The sequence below is a fragment of the Gracilinanus agilis genome, chromosome 3 (genome assembly GCF_016433145.1).
Source record: "Gracilinanus agilis isolate LMUSP501 chromosome 3, AgileGrace, whole genome shotgun sequence".
NCBI lineage: Eukaryota > Metazoa > Chordata > Mammalia > Didelphimorphia > Didelphidae > Gracilinanus > Gracilinanus agilis.
In genome coordinates, this window is record NC_058132.1 from 142,647,780 (window position 1) to 142,661,249 (window position 13,470).

The following is a 13,470-nucleotide window of genomic DNA, read 5'->3' on the forward strand; positions in this document are numbered from 1 at the left end:
GCCTCAGATATTTAACTAGCTTTGTGACCTTGGACAAGTAACTTAATCTCTTTTTGCTTCAGTTTCCTCATCTGTAAAGTGAGGATAATAATTGAACCTCCCAGGGTTATAGTGAGAAACAAATGAAATAATATTTGTAAAGTGCTTAGTACAGTGCCTGGTACATAATGAATTCTAATCGTTGTTGTTGTTATTATATTCTATGTTGGGGGGACGATCCCCTCCTTGGTGACTCTTATTATACTGCCCTTTTTATCACCTCATTTAGTTAAACTGAACATTGGTGAATGATTTTTTCAAATGAGCTGCTGCTCTCCTGGTACCATTCCCAGATACCAGAAAATCTCTATTGAGTTTACAGGTCTTCTTTAGAGCCTAGCATCAGAAAGCACACATGATTGAAATGGCCATGGAACTGTCTACTTTTGACACATGGCTGAAAAAAATGGAAATTCTTCAGTGGTTTTTAGAGCCTTCATTTCATATGGGACCAGATAGCAGAGCATTTTAGAGACTTGGGGTTGGGGTAGGGCAATAGGACTAGGTTTTCAAAGTAGACTGTAAAATCACTAAATTTGAAAATGTAGAATAATATGGTTCAGTTAAAGCACCAGGAGCAAGAGGATGATGAATGGAATTGTCTGCTAGTCTTATGCTTATGTGATGGTTTTAGAACTGATATTCAGTTCCTTGTTGGCACATTGCTATATGAGTCAGTTGGTCATAGAGAGGGTTATGAGCAGGTATAAAAGGTTAGAGCATTTGGCCCGTCTAGACAAAAGCAGCTACTCCGTGGCAGTCTATAGATTTTGAACATCTTTGTTAGAGAAGAAATAGATTTTATTACATGGCTTTTGCATTATAATGACCTCCTTTACTGTCCTGCTGTTATTTTCTTTCCTTATAGGTTAAATATCTATTTTCTGATAAAACGGGAACCCTTACATGTAACATTATGACCTTCAAGAAATGTAGCATCGCAGGAGTAACCTATGGGTTAGTGTTCTATCTCTATACATGATTGTTAATTTCCAGTGGGTTAACTTGAAATACAAAATTCACCTTTGGTTGCTTTGACAGATATGTGGAAATTCTATTTTCTCTTCTTTTTTAAGAAGTATTCATGAAGTATGTTTATTTTTCATATGGTAGGCAGCTTGAGATAGTGTCAGAAAAACCTGGATTCAAATTCCACCTTACATTTTACTCAGTGTATGGGGTGCATGGTCTTGGGCTAGTTGCTTAATTTCTCTGTGCCTTAGGCAACTCTCTAGATCTTATCCTCTAGGTCATAATAATTGTATGTAGTTGTAATCAGTATTGGTGGGAAAAGCTTCCTAAATTAACAAGATCATATCATTTCTCTCCTAGCATGTAATACATATTTATGCACAGACCATCTTAGGAATATTTGACTAAAAATGGAATTTTAATAAAAGCCATTGGTGATAGGAAACCTTGGTTATTTTGTGTGTTGTGTGTGTAAATATTCATGTATTTACGTAACACACACAAACTCATATTTGTGTGAAGAACCTAAAGGAATTTGTAGCCTTCTTATAATCAGGAAGACCAGAGTTCAAATTCTGACCTGGATACTAGCTAGTGGTTTGACTTTGGGCAAGTCATTTAATCTCTTTCTGCCTCTACCTCTCAAGGTTATGAGCATCAAATGAGATATTTGTAAAACATTTTTAAAATTTGAAGACTCTATATAAGACTAATAATTATTATAATTCTTTTTATATATTTATTGCAGTAGACAACAAATTATAAACCATTTGTTGACTTAACCTTTGTTTACTATGTTATTGTACTCACACTCTTCCATAACAAATGCATTTTTCTCCCACATTAATTGGCAGCCATTTCCCAGAATTGGAAAGAGAACACTCCTCAGAAGATTTCAGGTGAATATCTTTTAGAGCTAAAATGAAGTTACCATGAATGTGACTCATTTTATCTATCTATGTATCTATCAAAGTTTCCATTTGTATTTTTTATTTGTATGTCTAAGGACATAAAAGATGTATTTATGTTGTAGCTTAAGAAGAGGGGAGGAGTAAATAAACCATATAGTCATGATGCTCAATAAGCTGTGGCTTAAATAATGCTGGATGTGTTAAATTATGGTGGATATGGGAAAGAATGCCAGATGTGGACTGAGAAATATTGATCAATTCATACTTTTTCTCAGTTTGAGATAGAGGCGTTAAATGGAAAATAGGGAAATCTCATTTTGGGTTTTGCTATTACCATTCCACATGTCTGCTTTTCTTTCCCCTTTCAACCCAGCTAAAAGCTTTAACTTTCTTGTAATGGCTGTAACTTATCTTTTCTCCTACTTTATATCCTTTGCTGTGGCTGATTTGAATACAAAAAATAAACAATCTCCTTATCCTGCAGCTCCCTTTTCCTTCTCTATCCTAAAACTTGTTTCTAGATATGTACAAGTTTGCACTGCTATGTTACTTACTTGAGGGCTGAAATAATGCCTTGTATGATTGTATGCACCCTTGTATTACCTGGTAGTACTTAAATTTTAGTTCTCTTGAGTAGCAAAAGGATGGACAAATGTTGCCTTCAGGTCCTTTCTAGCTATGAGCTCTGATTTTACATAAACATGCACATGCTAATAAGAATATATTTCTATTATATGAAATATTTTTTTCTGTTCTTCATTGTAGTCAGTTGCCTCCTCCCACAAGTGATTCATGTATATTCGATGACCCAAGATTGTTACAGAACATTGAAAATGATCATGTAAGTTTTTGGTTTGGTGCCAAGTTAATTGCCAATGCTGTGTATCTCTAAAGGGATGTACTTTTTTTTTAAACATTTGTGAATACTAAACATAAGGATGGGATGGGATCCTGAAATTTTATAATGTACCAGCACCTCAGGCAAGAGATTTTATGCTAATAATATTCAGCTTGGAATACTGAATATAGTAGTGTGCCCTAGAATGTAAATGTTATACAGTGAAGTAATTGGTTTGGGGCAGGGATATGTCAGTTATGTTCTATTTTCATCACTTGTAGAGGTTCTGAAGAATTCTTATTTAAGAGTCATCTTAAACTGGGTTTCTAAAAAATGTTTGAGGAGAATGGGGTATAGAAAAAGTAATATATTCACTCAGTCAAGTAGAATCCATTAAGTCCTTACTATGTGCCAGGCAAGGTGCTAGGTCCTGGGGATATAAAGATAATTTTTTAAATGTTTAAATTCTTGCCAAAGTTATCTTGCAGATATACAGGTCTGATCACATTCATTCTCCTCAAAAAATTGTTTTCTATTGCTTTGGGGATAAAATACTTACCCCTTATGTTGATATATCAAACTTCCACAGTCTAGTTGCACCCCCATATCTTTACAATTATATTTTATGTTGCTCTCCTGTCAGTCTGCAAGGATTTATTAAACACCTACTATATGCTAGCATTGGGGGTATTTGTATTCACAAAAACCAAGTAAGCCTTATTGTGAAGACGTTTATATTCCATTAAGAGGGAGGAAGAACATGACTGCAGAGAAATAAATTGAGTTTATGTAAAATAAATACAAAGTACTTTTTGGGGAGGGTATAGGAGAATGATAAATACAAAAAACCCTAGAGGAATAAGGAAGAGCTTTTTGTTAGAGGTAGTTTTTGATTTGAGCCTTAAATAGACCTTGGGGCTTCAAAAGAAGAAGGCTGAAGGGAGGTTATTTTAGTCTTGGAAGATTGCTTATGCAAAAGAGAGATGGGGATTTATGGGAGAAATAGCAAGTATTCCAATTTAGCTAGAATTTAAAGTGTATGAGGACGAGAAATGTGTGGATAGTCTAGAGATATGGGCTGGAGCCAGTTTCTGAAAAATTTTAAATGTTAGAGGAATATTTTATTCTTGAGGAAGTGGAGTCACTGGTATTTCTTGAGAAGGATAGTGATATGGTGCTTAAGAAATACCACTGTGGAAGTAGCAGATTGCAGGAAAACCAATTAGAAGTCTGTTGCAATCATCTAAGGAAGAAGTGGGGAGACCATGAATTAGAGTGATAGACATGTGAACAGAAATGGGATGGATGAGAGCTATTAAGGAGGTAAAATCAACAGGACTTTAGGGGGAAGGGGGATGAATGAGGAGTTAAGAATGACTCCTACTTTATAAGTTTGACTTAAAGAATGGTAGTATCCTCTAACAAAACAGAGAATTTAATATAGTTAGGTACAGTTGAAAAGATAATCAGTTCTATTTTGAACTTGTTGAGATTGTGATGTCTGTTGGACAAGTGAGTGGAGATGTCCAGTAGTCACTTGGAAATGTGGTACAGAAGAGAGATGTAGGGGACGTATGCAGATTTGAGAGACATTTACACAGAGAGAGTTGAACTCATTGGATCAAATGAGATCACTGAGAGACTGAACAGTAAGAGAAGAGGGATTACAATAGAATCTTGTGATAAACCCATATGAGAAAAAGAATGTGGAGGATGAACTCATTAAGTGATTTTGAGAAGGAGCGGTGAGATATGGAGGAGAACTAGAAGAGTCCTCTTTGGAAAATTCAGGGAAGACTCTTTGGAAAAAAGAAGATGATAGGTCAACACCATCAAATATTTGAGGGAAAATAAGAAGAAAAAATACTGAGAAAACTCTGTTGGCTTTAGCAATGAAAGATAACATTCCTGACTTTGATTAGAGTAGTTTCAGTTGACAGGACTCAGAAACCAGATTGAAAAGTGAGTGGGAGGTTAAAATGTGGAGGAAACAACTGTTGATGACTTTATCTAGGAATTTGTCTATGAAGGGCAGAAATATGTAAGATCAGTCAGTGAATAAAATGCCATTATGTGCAGGGCACTTTGCTAAGAGCCAAGTATTCGAATACAGAGAATGGGACACTCTTTATATGTTATTAGAAGAGACTAGGGGTGCATATAACAAGACTAATAATTAGCACAAACATAATTAACAAATACAAAGTAGTTAAATATAAGATAATTGGGGAGGGGCAGCAATTAGAGGGACTGAGAAATGCCTCTTATTGAAAATGGTACTTAAGTTGCATTTTAAAGTACTTACTTCTGAGTCAGAACTTAGTTAGGAGTATATTTTTGAAGGAGAATTATATTTTTACTTTCTAACTCAAACACAATTTGTTAACTGTATTAATATCCTTAACAATTTATTTTGGACAAGAGCCATGTTGCTATAATGATGCTTAGCATCTAGTTCTTAATAAAATGACCTTAAAGGAAGTAGCCCACTATGAATTTGATATTAGAATGAGGTTAGGATATATAATGCTTGTCTTAAAATTCTACCAATAATACACACAAAAATCTCTTGGGTGCCAATATTATGTTGTAGAAACATGTTCCAGCCTAGAAGACTTAAAAAAGTCACATAGACAGAGTAAATCATGAACAAAGGCATAACAGTTTGAAAACAGTTTTTCAGGAATTTAGACTGGTAATAGTATATAACATTTATATTTAATACCACCATAACTGAGTCAGTTAATGTTTATTAAGAACATTCTATGTGTCAGACACTGTAAGTTCTGGGAATACAAGGAAAGGTAAACCATAGTCTCTACTCTCAAGGAACTCTGTCTAATGGGGGAGATAACATGCAGATAACTTTTGGCAAACAAGATATACAGGATAATTTGGAAATAATCAAAGAGGGAAGTCTCAAGAAACGTCTAGGTCAGGAGAGGCTTCTTGTAGGAGGCAGAATTTTTTCTTGCACTTGAAGGAAGACAAGAGGTAGAGATGAGGGAGAGTATTCCAGGCATGAGCAACAGCCAGGGTATATGCTTAGAAATCTTCTGGATATGGAGCCAAGATAGGAGAGTAGAAAAAGTTGAGCTCTTCCAACATTCTCTTTCAAAAAACTTTAAAATAACATCTCAACTTGAATTCTGAAGTGATAGAACAAACAAAAGTTCAGAACAAAACATTCTTCTTGCCCAAGGCAAGACAGGAGGTCAGAAAGGTCTGTGACACTGAGCAAGTAGGTTGGCCTGAAGCCTGTGTTCTTCAGATACAGTGGTGGGACTAGGTGGTAGTGTTAGATGCAGCAGTGACTTTGGAAGCTCTCAAGCCAGAAAAGGTAAGGGAACCCAGCAACTGATCAGAAAGAGATTACAGATTTTACAAGATTACTCTTATGTTTGCACTGGATATAAGATCAGATCCTGTTTAGCAACTCCATTCTCTATACCCTCTGGAAGAGAAGAGTACTTTTTTTCCAGAGAGAATGGGAACCCTAAAGGGCAGTGATCTTTTCTCTCCCTAAGGCAAAGGGCAATGTATGGCTCTTTCTGCAGGAGCCATAAAGTCAATTTTTTTTTTTCAGGCGCTGTTACAGGAGCGCGCGCTGTGAGCACTGTACGGCTCTCACGAAATTACATTTTAAAAAATGTGGCATTTATGGCTCTCATGGCCAAAAAGGTTGCTGACCCCTGCCCTAAGGGATCAGAGAAGTCCCAAGGGAGGAAGGGCCCTGAGGAGCAATATAATTTGCAATCCTAAAGGGATCAGGAGTCTTCCTGGGTTAAGGACCAGAGTACAAACCAAGGGAATAGGGACCATACCTGTCCCCAAATCACAACATCTTTGAAGCACCAAAAACTTCCAAACCCCCAGAACTAGCTCTGAAAAAAGCCTGAAGTTTGGAACAGTGCCCCTATAATAACAAATATACAGGGAAACTATATGAATATTTCTAAAAGGAACCATAGATGATGAAGCAATATCTATATTAAACATAAGGAACAAATGGCATAGCAACTAAATTCTTAAAGGAAAACTTGAATGGATTGCAGGAGGAATTAATAAAATATACTAGTGGAATACCTCAACTTTTCCCTTTCAGAGATAGTGTACGGGGGAAGAAATGTATAAGGGGTAAAAATAAAAGGTCGAACTAAATTATTTAAGAGTAGGGTTCCAGGAATTGATTATTCAATTCCAAATGATTTTTATGGTAATTTATTTACAAAAGGTTAATCCCATTTTCGTAGTAGAGAAATCTAATGACAAAATAAATGAGAAAGAAGTCAGAGAGATGAATAGAGTCTTAGAAAAGTTAGATTGATAGACCCCCTGGAGAAAATTAAATGGAAACAGAAAGGAGTATACTTTTATTCAGCTGTACATGATACTTACACAAAAATTGACCATATATTAGGACATAAAATCTCACAATCAAATGCAGAAAAGCAGATATATGAAATGTACTCTTTTCAGTCTATAATATATAAAAATTAAATTTAATAAATGGCTGCAGAAGGAAAGATTAAAAGCTAATTTGAAAATAGATAATCCTAAAGAATGAGTGTTTAAAAAACAAATCATAGAAACAATAATCTCATCCAAGAGAATGACAACAATGAGACAGTATTCCAAAATTTATGGGATGCATCCAAAGCAGTATTTGGGAGGAAATTTTTGTCTAGATACATACATCAATAAAAGAGAGAGCAGATTGGGTATACAACTATAAAGCTAGAAAAAGAAGAAATTAAAAGCCCCAATTAAACACCAAAATGGAAATCCTGAAAACTAAGGAGAATTAATAAAATTGAAAATTTAAAAGGACTAATTGAATTAATAAATAAAACTAGGGTCTGGTTTTATGAAGAAAACCAATAAAATCAATAAATTCATAGTTAATTAGATTTTTTAAAAAAGAGGAAAACCAAATTATTAGTATCAAAACTGAAAAGAGTGAACGTGCCACCAATGAAGATGAAATTAAAGCAATTATTATGAATTTTTTTGCTTACTCATATGCCATTAAAACTGATAATTTAAGTGAAGTATATGAATATTTATAAACATATAAACTGCCCAGATTAACAGCAGAGGAAATAAAATACTTAAGTAACCCTATCTTAAAAAAAAAATGAAGAAGCCATCAATGAGCCCCCTAAGAAGAAATCCCCAGGACACAGATAGATTCACAAGTTAATTCTAGCCAACGTTTAAGGAATAATTAATCCTAGTACTATATAAACTATTTGAAAAAAATCAGTAAAGAAGTGTCCTACCAAATTCATGATACAAATAGAGGTTTTAATACCTAAACCTGGGAAAGAAAAAAACAGAGGAAACCAGACCAATTTCCTTAATGTATATTAATGCAACATTTTTAAATAAAATACTAGCAAGGAGATTATAGTAATATATCACAAAGATAGGATTTATACCAAGGATTCAAGACTGGCTCAATATTAGGAAATCTACCAGCATAATTGACTGTCAATAATAATAGCAAAAAAATAATGTGATTATATCAATAAGTGCAGAAAAACATTTTGACAAAAATACAACACCTATTTCTATTTAAAAACACTAAAAAGCATAGGAATCAATGGACTCTTTCTTAAAATGATTAGTAGTATCTATCTAAATTCAATAAGATCTATCTAAAAATCAATCTGTCTAAAATCGAACAATTATTAATAATGGGGATAAACTTGAAGCATTCCCAGTAAGATCAGGAGTAAAGCAAGGTAGCCAATTATCACAACTGTTATTCAGTATTTTACTAGAAATGCTAACTATTAGCAATAAGATAAGAAAAATAAATTAAAGGAATAAAAGTAGAAATGAGGAAATAAAAGTATCATTCTTTGCAGATGATATGATGGCATACTTAGAGAACCCTAGAAAATCAACTAGAAAACTAGTCAAAATAATTAACAGCTCCAGCAAGGTTGTAGAATATAAGACAAACCCATATTAATCATCAGCATTTCTATGTACTAACAGCAAAAGCCCAGCAGGAAAGGATAGAGAAATTCAATTTAAAATAATTATACATAGTATGAAATACTTGAGAGTCTACCTGCCAAGAGAAAGTCAGAGATTACATCAAAACACTGTTATCTCTCTCTCTCTCTCACAGACTCACAGACACACACACACACACACACACACACACACAGAAAGATCTAAACAATTAGAAAAATATTAATTCCTCATAGCGTCAATGTAATAAAAATGATAATTCTATGCATATCAATTTATTTAATGCCATGTCAATCAAACTAGCCAAGAATTCTTTTATGGAGATTGAAAAATTGTAATGAAATTCAACTGGATGAACAAAAGGTCAAAGATATCAAGGGAATCTATGAAAAAAAAGTTTAGAAAGGCAGAATGGGCAGTTCCATATTTCAAACTATATTACAAAGTGGTAACCACCAAAACAATCTGATACTGGCTTAGAAATATACTGGTATATCAGTGAAACAGGTAAGGTTCACAATACACATTAGTAAATGACCTACTGTTTGATAAATATCCAAGCTTTTGGTGTAAGAATTCATCATTTGACAAAAATTGCTTGGAAAGATAGAAAACAGAATCTAGGCATAGGATTAACACCTCACATCCTATTCCAAAATAAGGTTAAAATGGATAAATGTTTTGGACATGAAAGGAGATATCATAGGTAAATTAAAGAGGCATGGAAAAATGTACCTGTTAGATCTTGGGATAAGAAAGGAGTTTGTGCCAAATCAGAGAGAGAGGAGATTACATCAAGCAAAATATATAATTTTGGTTACATTAAATTAAAAAAAACTTTTGCAAAAACAAAACTAATGTTGCCAAAATTAGAAGGAAAAGGAAACTGGGGGGAAATTTGTAACAAGTTTCTCTAATAAAAATTTCTCTGACCCTTTAGATCCTTTTTAGCTTTCTCTGTGTAATGATATGATTTCTTGCCAGTTTCTCATTTCTCAAATATATTGAGAACTGAGCCAAATTTATGAAAAAAAGAGTCATTTCCTAGTTGCTAAATGGTTTAAAGGCTATGAACAGGCTGTTTTCAGAAGAAGAAATGAAAACTTGATAGTGACACAAAAATACTCTAAATCACTACTAATTAGAGAAATTACAACAGCTCTGAGATAATACCTTATACTTCTCAATTTGGTTAATATGACAGAAAAGGAAAATGGCAAATTCTAGAGGGGATGCAGAAAAATTAGGACACCGTTGGTGGGGTTATGAATTAGTCTAACCATTCTGTAAAACAATTTGGAGCTATGCCAAAGGGCTATAAAACTTTTCATACTTTTGTACCCAGCAATGCAACTACTAGGTCTGTATCCCAAAAGAGCTAAAAGAAAAAGAGAAAGGACCTATATCTACAAAAAATATTTATAGCAGCTCTTTTTGTGATAGTGAAGAATTGGAAATTGATGGGATGTCCATTAATTGGGAAATGGCTAAAGAAGTTATGGTATATGATTGTGATGTGATATTATTGCACTATAAGAAATTAGGAGCAGAATGCTTTCAGAATCTGAGAAGACATATTACCTCATGCAAGGTACTGAGAGAACATAATACACAATAACAGCAATTTGTAATGATGATTAACTGGGAAAGACTTAGCTATGCTGATCAAGACAGTGATCTAGGACAATTCCAGAGGACCTAAGATGAAAAAAAAACTGTTCTCTTTAGAGAAAGAATTGATGAACAACGAATGAAGAATAAAGCATACTTTCAAATTTTTTTCTTTATCTTTACTGTTTTATTTATGTTTTCTTTTCCAACATGGCTAATATGGAAATATGTTTCACATAACCTCACATGTAGAATTCAAATCAAATTGCTTACCTTTTCAAGGATATGGGGAGGGATGAGAAAGTAGAAGAGAATTTGGAACTCAAAAGTTTTTTAAAAAATTAAAAAAACTATTACATGTAATTGTGAAATATTTAATGAAATAAATAAAAAAAACTTTTATAAAATACTTGGAGTTTAGAGCTGGAGTATCTTGCCAGTTCAGGGGTGATGGCCTAAGGAAAAACAGGGAGGTTGAAGGTGAGAAGACTTCTACCACAGAATAGCTAAGAAACAACTATGTACAGTAGAAGGAGAAGTCAGAGGGCTTCTGACCTGGGAAGTCAGAGGGCTTGGGTTAAAATACCTACTTCCTTCTTATGATGTGTTTGACCTTTGATGAGTGACTTTGTTTTCCTGGCTCCCATTTCATCTTTGGTAAGATGAATAGATGATGGAGAGAAACCATTTATAATAATCCTAAATAGATGATCTTTGCTTCTCCAAATCAGTCTAGGATTACATAAGTAAAATAAATTTAGTGATTTTCTTCTAGATATGTGTGTATGAGAGAAACACTTAAAAACTCTTTTTAAACACTATTCATATCTTTTTAGCGTCAAAAGATCTTTGTTAGAATCATGACTCTTCCATTTCCTATCTGTGTGATCTCTATGAGCCTTTTCAGCTCCTTCCAGCCCTTTATCTATCATAATGTGATTTTATAACAGTTTCTTTGATCAAAACTTCAAATATTCAGAAAAGGATAGTCATAGCAGCCCATGAAGGAAGAATTTCTTTTCTTTGGGGATATTGCAGTTTAAGCCAGAGATTTTATCTACAAGATTTTTGTATCCTGAAATATATTTAACCCTGTTACAACATGATACAATATGTTTTAAAAAATCCTTCAAAATTAAAATACTTAATACCTAATGTCACTGTATTTCAATGGACTCTTCTTTAATCAGTTTAGTAGTTTCCCTTGGGTATTCTTCCTGGACATTTTAAGAAAAGAGAATACTTTCTTTTTCTCTTTTTTTTTCCTTAGAAAAGATGGATCAGTTCTCCTTCCAAAGTATGTACTTAAATTTGCTTATTTAGCTTATATAACTTAGGGGAGAAAAGAAAAAAGGAAGCTTTGAGGTATAGAAATATTCATTGCTATTATAAATTTCTTCGAGACTAGAATGACTCTTTTATTCATAGAATCATGAAATGTTTAGAACTGGAAGAGACTCAAGATGACATATATTTCATTTTCTCTCCAGCCCAGAATAGTGGAGCAACTTGTCCAGCAAATTAATGACAAAGCCTAGACTAGTAATGGGTGGAAGAGGAGACTATTTCTTGACTATCTAGTATTTTCTACTATTCATAAACTAGAACCTGTAATGCTGGATATGGTTTTCAAAGCCACAGGTATAAATGAGATCAGTTTTTCATGCATAGGAGCAGGGATAGATGAAATTAAGCTGAAATTTTTGTCCTGTGTTCAAAGAGCTCGTATCAAGGATTAGATCAGAGATTGGTGCCTCCCATGCATTTCTCTGTTTAGCAATATATGCTTTTTAATTGGGTAGTTACAGTGACAAATCTGAATGCCACACCACCAGAAGGTGAAAGCAATATTCAATGCCCAACTCACATACAGTCCAGCAGGAAAGGTATAGTATGGCTAAATGGAGAAAAAAGGGAGGATGAAAGTTATCAGGGCTCTTTCAGGTGCCCCTCTGTTAGGAAGTTATCCTCTATGAGGGCCTGTAGAGCTTTTGGTCATCTGCCAGCCTGCAATGCTCTGATATAAATACCGTTATCTTTATGATGGTCATAGAATAACTTTTATCTGCAGAGTAGCTTGGGGCTAGATTATTCTTTATTAGATAGCGAAAAAAAGTTGCTTCTCATGGTACATTAAAGTTTTTTTTTGATATGATAAATTATTAAATCATCTGGATTTGGGAATATCAACTGGCCAGAGTATATGTAGCTGAATTCTTGCCCAATCTTTTATGAATTCATGGTTGGTCTTTTGAAGAACTTGGCCTTGGCTCACATTCAGTTCCCTTAGCACCTTCAGTCATAGAGGGCTAGTATTTGGAGGGGATGGCCATCTACAATGGGAAGTTCCTTGTTATTAGTCTAAGGAGATTGCCATCGTTTCAGAATGGGCAAACTGCCAGTGGAGATGCTATACAGATATTAAGGGAGACTTTGGGAGAAGCTGTTATCTTAGCTTAGAGCAAACAGAGCCTATTCAGAAATTGTAATGTTCAAAAGTTATGAAAGCAGGGGTGGGCCTTGAATTTTAGAATGGAATCTACTATCAAGAAAGCTATTAGGGGGTGAAGGGTAAAGTAAAAACATGAATTATGTAACCATGGAAAATTTTTCTAAAGTTAAAAAATTATAAAAATAAACAAAAATGAAAGCTATTAACTTGTAGCACATGAACAAAAAGGATTAAAATAAAGCAAATGATACAGTGAATAAAGTTCTGGCTTTGGAGTCAGGAAGATTTAAGTTCAAATACTGCTTTATTAGTTGTGTAATATTATATAACATCTCAGTCTCAGTTTTCTCCTCAGTAAAACGGAGTTGATAAAAGGCCTACTTCCTAGTGGCATTATGAGGATCAAACTAAATTATATGTGTAAAGCATTTTACATTTGTAACATTATATCAATGTTAACTATTATTATAATTATAAGAAAAAAGTATTCAAAGGGGATTCTTCTACATTCATTAGCTGCCTGAGACAAGGACTGTTTTGTTTTGTCTTTGTATCATGAGTGCCTGACACACAACAGATATTTAATAAATGTTTATTCAATTGAATCAGGAAAAAAAAGTCTATGGATGATAAGGAAGAAAAAAAGTTGATTATTACAGCTT

At 33.9% G+C, this 13,470-nt stretch overlaps 1 protein-coding gene across 1 annotated transcript in view; it reads left to right on the top strand.

The window, feature by feature from the left end:
• The window catches only part of ATP8A2 (ATPase phospholipid transporting 8A2), a 727,903-nt gene that overhangs the window by 166,271 nt on the left and 548,162 nt on the right, over positions 1-13,470 (top strand). The window contains exons 17-19 of the mRNA XM_044668968.1: positions 908-996; positions 1,866-1,910; positions 2,688-2,763. Of these exons, the coding sequence (XP_044524903.1) occupies positions 908-996; positions 1,866-1,910; positions 2,688-2,763 (210 nt within the window). The remainder of the gene's footprint in view (positions 1-907; positions 997-1,865; positions 1,911-2,687; positions 2,764-13,470) is intronic.